The 12,334-nt window shown below is 36.7% G+C and overlaps 1 protein-coding gene across 10 annotated transcripts in view; it reads left to right on the top strand.

Annotated features, from left to right (window-relative positions):
- ZNF148 (zinc finger protein 148) overlaps positions 1-12,334 on the top strand; it is a 129,150-nt gene that overhangs the window by 92,919 nt on the left and 23,897 nt on the right. For all 10 annotated transcript variants that reach the window (XM_045850935.1, XM_045850937.1, XM_045850936.1 and 7 more), the window contains 2 exons: positions 3,693-3,816; positions 5,137-5,220. In XM_045850935.1, coding sequence (XP_045706891.1) covers positions 3,693-3,816; positions 5,137-5,220 — 208 coding nt within the window. The remainder of the gene's footprint in view (positions 1-3,692; positions 3,817-5,136; positions 5,221-12,334) is intronic.

Below are 12,334 nucleotides of genomic sequence, written 5' to 3'. Positions count from 1 at the left end.
ATTTCGGATTGGATTTGAACCCCCTCTGCCTTCTAAGAGAGCAAAACTTTCTCACTGAGGGGTGTCACGTTTCAGTTATTCAATGGCTGTGACCCTTGAGGACTAAAAAAACCTCTGGATTGAAAAGGCAGAGCTTAGTTCTTTGCCTGACTAAAGTTGGTTGTTTATTATTGTTGTTGGTGTTATTATTATTCCTTACCAGAGGACATGCTTATTGATTTTAGAGAGATGAGAAGGGAGGAAAAGAGAGAAAGAGAGGGAGAGAAATATCAGCATGAGAGAGAAACATTGACTGGCTGCCTGTCCTGTGCACCCAGACTGGGGACCTAACCTACAGCCTAGGCACCTGCCCTTAACAGGCATCAAACCCATGACCTTTTGGTTTACAGGATGATGCTCCAACCAAGTGAGCCGCAATGGCGAAGGCAAAGTTGGTATATTACTTAACATAACCATCACTATATATATATAGACAGCTAGATGAGAATACATTGGCTTAGAACGAAAATGTACCTACTAATGGATCATGAGCTAAAAAGAGCAGATAAGTTGAGTTCCATCTGGTACTGATTTTTTTTACTAAAAAATTCTGTCTTAAATTTATTAAAACTATTAAGAAAAAATCAAGTATGTTGAGTAACTATTACTAATTTCTCCACTCTTGATAAAGCCTGATTGCTCAGTCATTATAATATACAATATATCTTCAAAAGTATCAGTGATAGGAGGCAAGATAAATCATGTGGAGATATAAGGGGCACCTCAGAATTTAAACTTTGAAATTTCAAATTCTGCAGTAGTAATGTTCATATTATTGAAGGGAAAAAGAGAAGCAGAACTATTTTATGATACTAGTAGCAAGTAAGACAGCTAATCTCTAAGACAAACACACTTAACCGGTAGATCACATTCTACTAAAAGATCTTGAAAAAGGGGGTGTGAATAAGAAAAAACCAGCCAACTCTATACCAAGGAAAGAAGTTTTGCCTGCATTGATTTGCCATTTCTGTTCCACTGAGGGACTTAGTTCTTTGCATACTCACCTCTCTGTGGCACTATTTAGTGACTTTGAAAAATTAAAAAACATATTACTTCTTATACAAAGTTTTAAAAAGAATAAAGTGTTAAGCTTCTGAGAATGTTTGGCATGCATAGCAGGTGGCCCCATCAGCAGACATGTGCAGCATCCTATTATGTTCCAGACACTGTTTTTGGACACTGGGTTTATAGTGGCAGGTGAGACACAGCAGTCAGGCAGTTACATCTCAAACAGATTACAGGCTGGAAGGGCCACCGGTGGTCTTCTGAGGTGAGATGAATTTTACTTTGTGTTCTTTATACAAAGATGTTTGTTGCTCTAGCCTAAACAGAAAAGAAAAAATGAAAATTAAATATAAATGCCTAAGAATTTGATTTTTCTGTCTTTGAACTTTATAAATATGCTAAATTTTTTAGTCTGCTATTCACAAGCCAGTGTTAGCTGTTTCATCCATAAAATCCACCTGGAATTAAGGCTTGAATCCACAGTGAAAGGCAGCATTACTTCTAGTGACAGAAAACAATGACCTAGACCCCCTTAAGTGTTCATAAAAGGGCTTTGTGCTGTCAAGATTACATCCGTTTCACATTAAGTAACTTGGGGCAGATTTGTTTCTCACGGAGTCTTCCCTTGCAGTTGCTATGCCACAGAAAGCTATTGAGCTGCCATGTTTTTTGACATGGCAGCTCAATAGCTCTTATTTACCAACATATGTGAAAACAATACACACATAGATCTTATTTACCAACATATGTGAAAACAATACCTAGTACTGTATTGTTTGTAGTTCTGTTTTATATAAAATGTTTAATATCTTTTTGCTATCTTTGTATGTTAGAAATATTTTGAATCATTTTAAAACATTTTTGTGGGGTTTTTATTTATTTATTTTTGCAGTGTTTTCTTGCATATTATTGTGTGACTAGGAAACGTTGAAAAAATTTTAAACTGGCCAGAAATGAAACTTTTCATTCTCATTGACTGACTCTCTTTAGGAAGCTGTGGCACTCACTTCCGTTCGCCTGCCAAATGTTTCCCTCTGACTTGGGTGCACAGACTTTGGAGCATTGTTGACCACTTTGGCAATTTGCCCCTAACCCAAAAGCCCTGTTAATTTGCATAATAATTACCATTGATTTATATATAGTATAGGTGAATTGTCTTCCTAAATTTAAAGTTTAAAAAAAACATTTTAAAAAATTAAAGCCTTTTTTTTCTTACCTATTCCTCTTTTCTAGGGTAGAAAAGGAGTTACACTTTGAATTCACATACCCTAATCAATTTCCAAGGGCTTTTGTATTTTTCAGGATGTTTCCCAGATTGCTCTACCCTGTGTGGGACACAGTTCCTTAGCTCCACTCCACAGGCCCCCAGCTCCAATATTGTTTGCCTCTCACTTGCCATGCTCCCCCTGATCTTGTCTCCTAGTTTTATATGCTTATCTTCAAATTGTTGTACTCTGCCGTCTTTCTTCTCTCAATAATGAAAAAAGGGATCATTGATTACTTTCACTCTGTCACTTGTCTTGTGAAGAAGGCAGTTTAATGTTTAATGTTGCCCGTTGAACAAACGGCTGATGAGTGGGAGTACATGCAGCCTCAGTGTGGCTGCTCTCTGGCGCTGGCTGGGTCAGGCCCCCCATGTTCTCAGCCTGAGAAGCCTGAGAAGCCCAAGAAGATAAGGCTGACCACTCTGTCACTTTTCTTTCCCTTAACCAACTCAAATTTATTTATTCAAGTATTTTTAGGAATATTCTTAATAATAGTTTAGTAGTCCAAGAGTAACCTTAGAGATCCTGGACTTGTCCAAACCAGACTCTCAATTCTATCCTAGGATGACTTGAAAACTTTGTTTTCTGGTCAGTGGAAGGAAGAAAGGGAGGGAGGAAAGAAGGGAGGAAGGAAGGAAATGTAATAGGCAAGCATTTGTGTGGTTTAGAAAAGTGTTTTAAGTATGTTCAATATAAAGTCTCTTTCTCACCCTATCTCCTGTCTGCCAAGTTCCCCAGCCATCACAACTGAGGTTATGTACATTTTATATACATCCTTTAAAGTAGTTTATATATATATATACACATACAAACACCCCCCCCCCCATAGGAACTCTCTTGTATACAAAAATTAGAAAAATTATATACTGGATTCTGAACTTTGCTTTTTTTACTTAATAAATCCTGGGCCTCTTTCCATATAAGTATATAGAGTGCTTTCTCATTTTACTTTATAACCACATGATATTAAAATGTATTAATTTTCTATGATTTATTTAACCAGTCCTATACTGATTGATATTTATGCTATGTCTAAAACATAAGGCTTTTGTTCTGTATATGTAAGAATTTGAAATTGAAAATAAAGCTATATTCCCCCCAACAGAACACGCAGGGACTCTATCAGACAGCAGCTTTAGAGAGGAGGGGCAGAGTACTAAACCAGCTTCCACGGTTTTATTAGTGATCTGACCCATTCGGAATCACACTGTTCTTTACAATTAACAATAATGTTATTCTAACAGCCTTTTCAAAATTATTTAGGAAAGAATATTTCATAGTCTCTGGTGAACATTGTTTGCATTGAAAGACATTATCTTTTTTATAAATTAGTGTTACATTTTTAAAACTTCTTTCTTTTGTTTTTACCTTTTTTTAAACTAGATTCTTACAATAAATGAGGATGGATCACTTGGTTTGAAAACCCCTAAATCTCATGTTTGTGAGCACTGCAATGCTGCCTTTAGAACGAACTATCACTTACAGAGACATGTCTTCATCCATACAGGTATTTTCTTGATTTAAAATGGGCTTATGTCCATTAAAATATCTTTGTTATTTTCACCTTTGTGTAAATGTCATTCATTCCTAAGACCATAGCTAATCTGGCATTTCAAATCAGAGATTTCATAAAGCCAGAATGTCAGAAGGAAATCAGGAAAAGCTTCAAATAAGAAAACAATTAGCATGGATGTGTAAAATTAATTAATCTTAATTGGACACTTAGTTGGCTTAATGTGTTCTTTTTAGCTAGAGAAACAGTTAAAGAATATATTATTGAAAGCCTGTCAGCATTTATTTTTCTATGCATGATATCCAGATGGAGCTTGAAATATGAATTTGGGGATCAGATATAAAAAATGATAATTAAGAACATGAAGTTGTAGAGAGCAGAACTAAAAGACTGATCACAGATCTCTGGGGAGACAGACTAGACACGTAGATTGAATTAGGGCAGCAGTGGGGAAGACAATAATAAGGTAGATTTGATGAACTAAGAAAGTGCAGTTGTCCCAGAAGCCAAAAGAAGAGAGAATACCAAGGAGCATATGATCAACAATGGCATAACCTTCTGAGAGGACAGAGAACTGAGAAAAAAAATTAAAATAAGTAGCAAGGAGATAGATAACGAGTAGCTTTTTAAGAAAGTAGAGTGTAAAGGTTAAAGCACAAGTGGGTAGTAAAGAGTTTGAGACATAGGATAGACTTCTCTTTTAAGAAGGTGTGGTGTAAAGGCGAGAAAGTGATGGAGGAGTGTTTAAGGATTTCTGGAAAGTTTCTTTGCGTAGAGCAGACCAAAGAATACTTTCCTTAAAAGGAAAAGCTCCCAGCAGAGTGGGAGCGTTTGAAGATACAGGATTTTTTTTTAAAGGATGTTTAAAAAGTTCTGAAGGTTCTGGAGAAAACAGGTAAATGGACATGAAGTGATGGTTAGCCACAGAGGACAACGTGAGTGGGTCTTCCTCCAGATTAAAGGGAAGACAAGACGTTGAAGGGACTCTGCAGGTTACTCAGGTTACGCAGGTTAGCCTCATCATTTTAAAATTCTGTTTTAAGTTGTTTTACATCATTTTTTTAGTCCCTTAAAGGCTAGTTAGAGGTCAGATTTAGTCTAGCTTTTGTGTGACTGTGAGGATGTGAATTTTAAAAGAGTTTTGGGGGAAAATTGAGAGGAAATAAAATTCTGTTAAGAACAATTATAACATTTGTATGGATAATTTGGAATTTTCCAGAATTTGGGCTTCTAAGATTTATCTTTCTTCAAAAATAGTAACTATAAACTGTGTTTAATCCAGTAACTAATTTGTGGATATGAAATTATTTTAAGGCGAAAAACCATTTCAATGTAGTCAATGTGACATGCGTTTCATACAGAAGTACCTGCTACAGAGACATGAGAAGATTCATACTGGTGAGTGTTACCACCTTACTAGGGTCATTCAACTGCATTACACACATAGGAAGAGTTTTAATGAGGAACAGCTTGTTGCCACTTTTATTAGTTTTGTTTCTAAAGGGTATATAGCATGGCTCATCGTTTTTCTTCTTGCAGTAAGCCAATGTTAACTGTTAAGACTTGTCTTTAATGTACAAGCCCAATAAATTACCTTGAAATGGGGTTTTATAATAACTTAAAATATACTTAAAGTGACAAAAGGAAGTTTTTGTGAAATAGGTGTTTCCATAGAGGTTTAATAAGTTTAGGTAAAAATTATCATTTACATTAATTAGTTTGGGGGATGGGAGCAAAATGTCTGAGCCCTGACATATAGCCAAACCACTTTTTTTCTTAATATTCCGTGTATTTAGTTTGCTGTATCAAGAAAGTTGCAATCCCAGTAAGTTGGAAACTGAGTTTTTAAGTTGTTAATGATTTAGAACCAAATATTTTGGAAGATTACTGTAAAGGAGTCCATTTTAGAGCAAACATTTATTACTTTTGACTAGTTTTGTATGTAATCTTCATTCATTGACTGTTAGCTTTTGGTTTTTGAGGTCTCTAAAGATGGCAGGTGTTTCTTTAGAATTTATTTTCCATGTTTTGCTTTTTGTGATATAAAAGTACAGGTGGTGAATTTGTATAACTTTGATTCTTACATGTAAATAGAATTGAGAATGATGGTGATGATGTATGAATATGAAAAGTATTAAAGTTCTTCATATTTCTTTATATTAAGTACTTAAACAAGTACTTGCGTGGTGGTATTACTGAGACGTGTTCTCATGGTGCCTGCAGTGCCCATGCAAGGGGGTCCTTAGATAGTTTGTCATGTAGAAGAAGCAACCTTTTCTGCCTAATAACTTCCCTTACCTTTCTTGGCCTCTGAGGAAGCGTGACTGTGGTCTGTCTCTTTAAATAAAACTTGAACTGTGCAGCATATCTATGTGCTTTGATGTTCTACTTTTTAAAGATTACTGTTATGCACACTCCCATTTCAGTTTCTTATGTAAACATTTATTCATCACTTCCAGATGGAAGGGAATACACTAGGCGTTTTGGGAAAAAGAACAACTGTTTCAATTTTATTGTGACTTATAGCTAAATTTAAATTTCCATATAATAATAAAACTGATCAGATAATGATAAATGAAAGTGGTTAACTATTTTTGAGTGTTTTTAACACTTGTTAGATTTAGATGATTTACTCATTCATTCAACAGAACAGTATTTTTTAGGCACCAGAAATACTGAGGTAAAGTAGTTTCCTTGGAACTTACGTTCTCATGGTAGAGATACACATACGAACAAGCACAATGTAGTAAGTGTTGTTGAGTTTTATACAAAAATGCTGTGGTGCGCTGAGGAAGAGCCAGATGTGCTGTCTGTTGAAGGTTACACAGGGAAGGCAACACACAAAAACTGTAGCAGGCCCAGTGAAGAGTGTGTGTGTGCGCGCATGTGTGTCTGAAAAATATTTTTGAAACAGTGCTTACCCTTATTGCATGCACTTTGCTGTTTTCTATTTTGTTCTGGCAAATTCTTTTTTAAAGTGCTGGTCACAATCTTGTAATCTCACTGTTTAGGAAAACAACTCTGCAAGGCGCTGGGGAATCTTGAAAACCAGATGTTGTGCTAAATGTTTCGTTAAATAACTCATTTACTGCTCACATTAATCTTGAAAGAGAAGAGCCATTACTATTTCCATTTTTTAGAAGTTAAGACACTTTCCTAAATTTATATGATCTAACATATGATGGAGCCAAGGTTCCAGCTCAAGTCTCTGTGACTGCAGAGTACACATGTGAGATAACTAACAATGGGCCTAGAAGCAGCATAATATCTTTGGGCCTTTTTGAGGTTTTCTTGCTCTGCTACCAAGTCTTTCAATGGGTTTGATAACATCTGAAAGGGGCTGAAGCAAAGGCTGAAGTTCTCATGTTAAACCTCATACATTTAAGCCCTGGCTGGTGTAGCTCAGTGGATTGAGCACAGGCTGTGAACCAAAGCATCGTAGGTTCGATTCCCAGTCAGGGCACATGCCTGGGTTGCAGGCCACGGCCCCCAGCAACCGCACACTGATGTTTCTCTCTTTCTCTCTTTCTCCCTCCCTTCCCTCTCTAAAAACAAACAAACAAACAAACAACTAACCAAACCTCATACATTTAGAAGATAAGGAGTTGAGAGGAACCAGGGCACACTAGTCATTATGGCTCCTTCACAGAGAGAAGTTTCTTTTGACGAGACTCAGCTTTACCCCATTGGTCCTGTGCCCTCCCCTCATCACCGTACATGTGGAACTGCCAGTATAAGGAGTCTGGATTTTCCTTCTTCACTTCATTTTCTTGATTCTTCTTACAGATTCTTTCTGAAAACACTAAGATATTTTTGTCTTACAATCAAAGTACTTATAAAATATATTTTGAACCACAAATATGTTCTCCATTATTTATTTTTCTGTTCTTACTATTCATTCTTTAATGTTTTAAATGGCTTTTATTTTTGGAGGGATGTTGTGCCCTCAAGTTTGCCCATGTCAAGGCTTTCTCTCTGTAGGCTCTTCATTTAGAAAAATGCATTGAAATAGTTATTGCAATTAAAAAGATTTTGTGTGTTTATCTACTTTTAAATTGTCGAGAAGGTAATGAGTCACCTATCAACTGATCCTCAAAGGTTGTGTGGTAAGAAGGACTACTAGTTCTTACAAATTTTATTTTCCTTTTGCCTCCCTCATCCTTTTAGATCCTCTTATACTGTCTCCTCTAGTCTTCCACCCCCAAGTTCATTCTCTCCTTCATTTGTAACATGATTAAAAATCATTACCTGCTGCTCTTGCCACCAATAAAGAAATCCTCTGAGGCTTTTAAAAACCAAGAATGGCCCTAACTGGTGTGGCTTAGTTGGCTGAGCAATCATCCTGAAAACTGAAAGGTCACTGGTTCGATTCCAGGTCAGGACACATGCCTGGGTTGCAGACCCAGTCCCCAGTTGGGGGCACGTGAGAGGCAACTGATCAGTGCCTCTCTCACACGTAGATGTTTCTCTTCCTCTCCCTTCTCTCTAAAAATAAATAAATAAATTCTGAAAATGTAGTTTGATTTGGTTTTCAAATAGAAAAATTTGAAACTCAATCTGGACAGACTTAACACCTCATTCTCTTTCTTAAATGTAGACTAGCCTACAAAATACCATTTGAAGCGAGAATACTTTTTCATCCCAAGGCTAATCCTTGAAATTCTGGTTAAAGCTTTATTTTTTTAGCCTAAGGCATTGAAAACTGTCAAAATGCAAATATCCTTGGGATTGCTATTTTTGGTAATTATGGGAGATTTATATCTTGTGAATATATTATAGATCTTTTGCTTACCGTATGTTTGGGGATATGGGAGAAAAGGTGAGTACTTGAAGCAAAGGTTGAAGGTAATAATGCTAATCGATCATTTTGTTTAGGGTCAGAATTACTGCTGACCCTAGGTACACACCAAGGTTAAATATCATCACTGAAAGATTTACTTTGTGATCAGGTGCTTTTATCAAAGGTGCCATTTCTTCTGCATTTTCAAAAGCATATATAGAATAAATGTTAGAGTTGCGTTGTCTTCTCGAGGAAAACCTTGTCATTATTTTGCTGCAAGGAAATGCCAGTCTTACGGCCATGAAGAAGGAGTGTGGGTTTGAGGAATAAAGACCTTAAGTGCAATTTTTAGTATTTTCTTTGGATTTTCTTTTTTTAAAGTATATTTTATTGATTATGCTATTACAGTTTTCCCAATTTTTCCCACTTTACCCCCCCTCCACTCTGCATCCCCCATCCCTCCAGCATCCCCCACCCTTAGTTCATGTCCGTAGGTTGTACATATAAGTTCTTTGATTTCTCTGTTTCCTATACCATTTTTGACCTCTCCCCATCTATTTAATGCCTACCAATTATGCTTCTTCTTCCCTGTACCTTTTTCTCCCATTCCTCCCTTCCCCTCTCCCCACTGAAAACCCTCCATGTGATGTCCATTTCTCTGTTCCTGTTCTAGTTGTTTGCATAGTTTTTGTTTTTGTTGTTTTTCTTCTTTCTTTTTTAGGTTCATTTATTGAGTTGTGAGTTTGTTGTCATTTTACTGTTCATAGTTTTGATCTTCTTTTTCTTATATAAGTCCCTTTAACATTTCATATAATAATGTTTGGTGATGGTGAACTCTTTAACTTGACCTTATCTGAGAAGCATTTTTTCTGCCCTTCCATTCTAAATCATAGCTTTGCTTGATAGAGTAGTCTTGGATGTAGGTCCTTGCCTTTCATGACTTCAAATACTTTTTTCTAGCACCTTCTTGCCTGCAAGGTTTCTTTTGAGAAATCAGCTGACAGTCTTATGGGGACTCCTTTGTAGGTAACTCTCTCCTTTCCTTCTTTTAGGATTCTCTCCATATCTTTAATGTTGGGTAACTTAATGATGATGTGCCTTAGTGTGTTCCTCTTTGGGTACAACTATGTTGGGGCTCTCTGGGCTTCCTGGACTTCCTGGAAGTCTGTTTCCTTTGCCAGACTGGGGAAGTTTTCCTTCATTATTAGTTCAAATAAGTTTAAAGTTTCTTGTGGTTGTTTTTCTTCTTCTGGCACCCCTATAATTCAGATATTGAAACGTTGGAGGCTGTCCCAGAGGTTTGTAAGACTCTTTACTTTTTTTGAATTCTTGTTACTTCATTCTCTTCTGGTTGGATGTTTATTCCTTTCTTTTGTTTCAAATCATTGATTTGAGTCATGGTTTTCTTCCTGTCACTGTTGGTTCCCTGAATATTTTGCTTTATTTCATTTTGGGTATCTTTCATTTGTTCTTTCATTTTTCAACCAAGCTCAATCAGTTCTGTGAGCATTTTGATTACCAGGGCTTTAAATTCTTCATCAGATAGGTTGGCTATCTTCTCATTGCTTGGCTCTCTTTCTGAAGTTTTCCTCTGTTCTTTCATTTTGGCCCTATTTCTTTGTTTAGGGCACCTGATCAGTTGTAAGGAGGTGGGGCCTTAGGTATTCACCAGGGCAGGGCAGCCTTCCTTGCTATGCTGTGGTTCTACCTGTGGGGGAGGGGCCAGAGAGGGAACAGTGCAGCTCGCCTGCTCGTCTCTAGCCCACTTTTCAACGAACTGTCTTGTGAGACTGGGAGTTTCTCCCACCACAGCAACCGCTGTAGTCCACAGTCAGCTCTGAGTCTCAGTTTCCCCTTAAGTCAGCCCCACCTGTGCAGCCTGCCGCCTCACCGTAGTTCTCTCTGTCCTCTGCCTTATTAGTCTGGTTGTTCTGTTTGACTGTTTCTTTAATTCCATGGTTGTTGGAGTTCCATGAAGTTTGATTTTCTGGCACTTCTGGTTACTTATTGATTTTAGGTTGGTTGTTATCCTCTTTTGGTTGTGCAAGCAAGTGAAGTGAAGCACAGAACCTCCATTTTTGCTGGGACTCTATTTTAATTTTCTAAATTCCTCTAAAGAGTAAGTCACGGAGTACCTGTCCTGTTATTTCACTCTTGTAACAAATTATGCTTGTCTTGAATAGTTGTGACAATTTTCATAATTTATTTTCATTAGTAAAAATGTTATGAAACCATTTCTGTGTATAGGGAAGTTTTTTAAAATTAATTTTATAAATCCTCCCCCAAATAAAAGGGATTTTGAAAATAAACCAAACCATTCAGAATTATGCATATACGTTAGGGATTTTTTTAAGGCTTTAGTTCTTGAATGTGTACAATTTTATAGATAAATATAGAGTAAGAAACACTAGAAAACATATCTCCTAAGTAATCATTTTTTACACCTGAAAACATGTAGATCTTCTTTTCCACTTGACTATGACTTTTGCCCACAACCGTGTTAAATAGCTGAATAATAGCATTATTATTTTTTTCTCAAAGATTGTTTTTATTTATTTTTAGAGAGAAGGGAATGGAGGGAGAAAGAGATGGAGAGAAACATCAGTGTATGGTTGCCTCTCTGTACCCCCACTGGGGACCTGGCCTACAGCCCAGGCTTGTGCCCTGACTGATAATCGAAGTGGTGACCCTTTGGTTTGAAGGCCGGTGCTCAATCTACCGAGCCACACCAGGCAGGGCACATTATTATTTTTTAAACCGGTTGGGCTAGTGGGGTGGAGTTGGAGAGAATGTTGATTCACCCTTGACTAAGTTAGCTCAACACTTAGTATTTCCTTCAGTATGGTTCAGTTATTAATAAAAATTACGGTTTTTCTCTTACTATTTTAATGCCCTAATTTATAGTTTATTAGCTATAATGGCGAAGCGTTATTAAAAGAAAATTAAGTTACAGACCTAATTATGGTTTAACTCTCATTTGGAAGATGAAGGAAGTGAATCCTGTTTGTGTTAGTGAGAGTGTTGCCTGTGTTATAAGCTTCTGGCCTTGCAATCACTGAAGCCAGATAGTGCTAGCATGGATAGAGCTTGTCAAGAGAGATTAAGCAGGGAAGTACAGATTGCTGTGACTGCCATTCTCTGCTTTAACAAAGCTTTTAGAAACCAGTTTTTTTTTTTAATCTACAACACTGCTGATAATTCACACTAAAAGATTTGATTGCACATAAAACACATGTAAAAGTTTTACACCATGTAACAAAACATCTCAGTAAAGGTAAGAAAAATCATATAAATATGTGTACATACAAAACACTGCACCAGACTTAAAGGTTTTCTGAGGCTTTTTGTGGTGGGGAGAAGTCATTCAGAAAGTTAACTCTGCCTTAACATTATGCCTTAGAACTGAAATAAGGAGAATCAGAGGATTTATAATATGAATTTCCTAGTTTTCAATAAAGTGTATACAGGTGTGGGCAAAAGTAGGTTTCCAGTCAGGGCTGTTTCCTGTAGCTTTTACCTGCAGTTCACTGTGGAAAATTTGTACAGATTTCATGCTCCACACTTACCACTTAACTCTCAACAGATCACCCTACTTGATTTTAACAAAATAAATGTCTTTGAGTTAAAATAAAAAGCTAGAAATTTCTAAGAAGTCATCATTATCATAAACCTAATAATACTGTTAAATGAATTTATTGAGTACCTATTCTCTGCCAAGCACTTTATTGAACA

This window comes from Phyllostomus hastatus, unplaced genomic scaffold, assembly GCF_019186645.2.
Source record: "Phyllostomus hastatus isolate PE091 unplaced genomic scaffold, TTU_PhHast_1.1 phas_contig_86, whole genome shotgun sequence".
Taxonomy (NCBI): Eukaryota; Metazoa; Chordata; class Mammalia; order Chiroptera; family Phyllostomidae; genus Phyllostomus; species Phyllostomus hastatus.
This window is presented reverse-complemented; position numbering and strand designations above follow the sequence as displayed.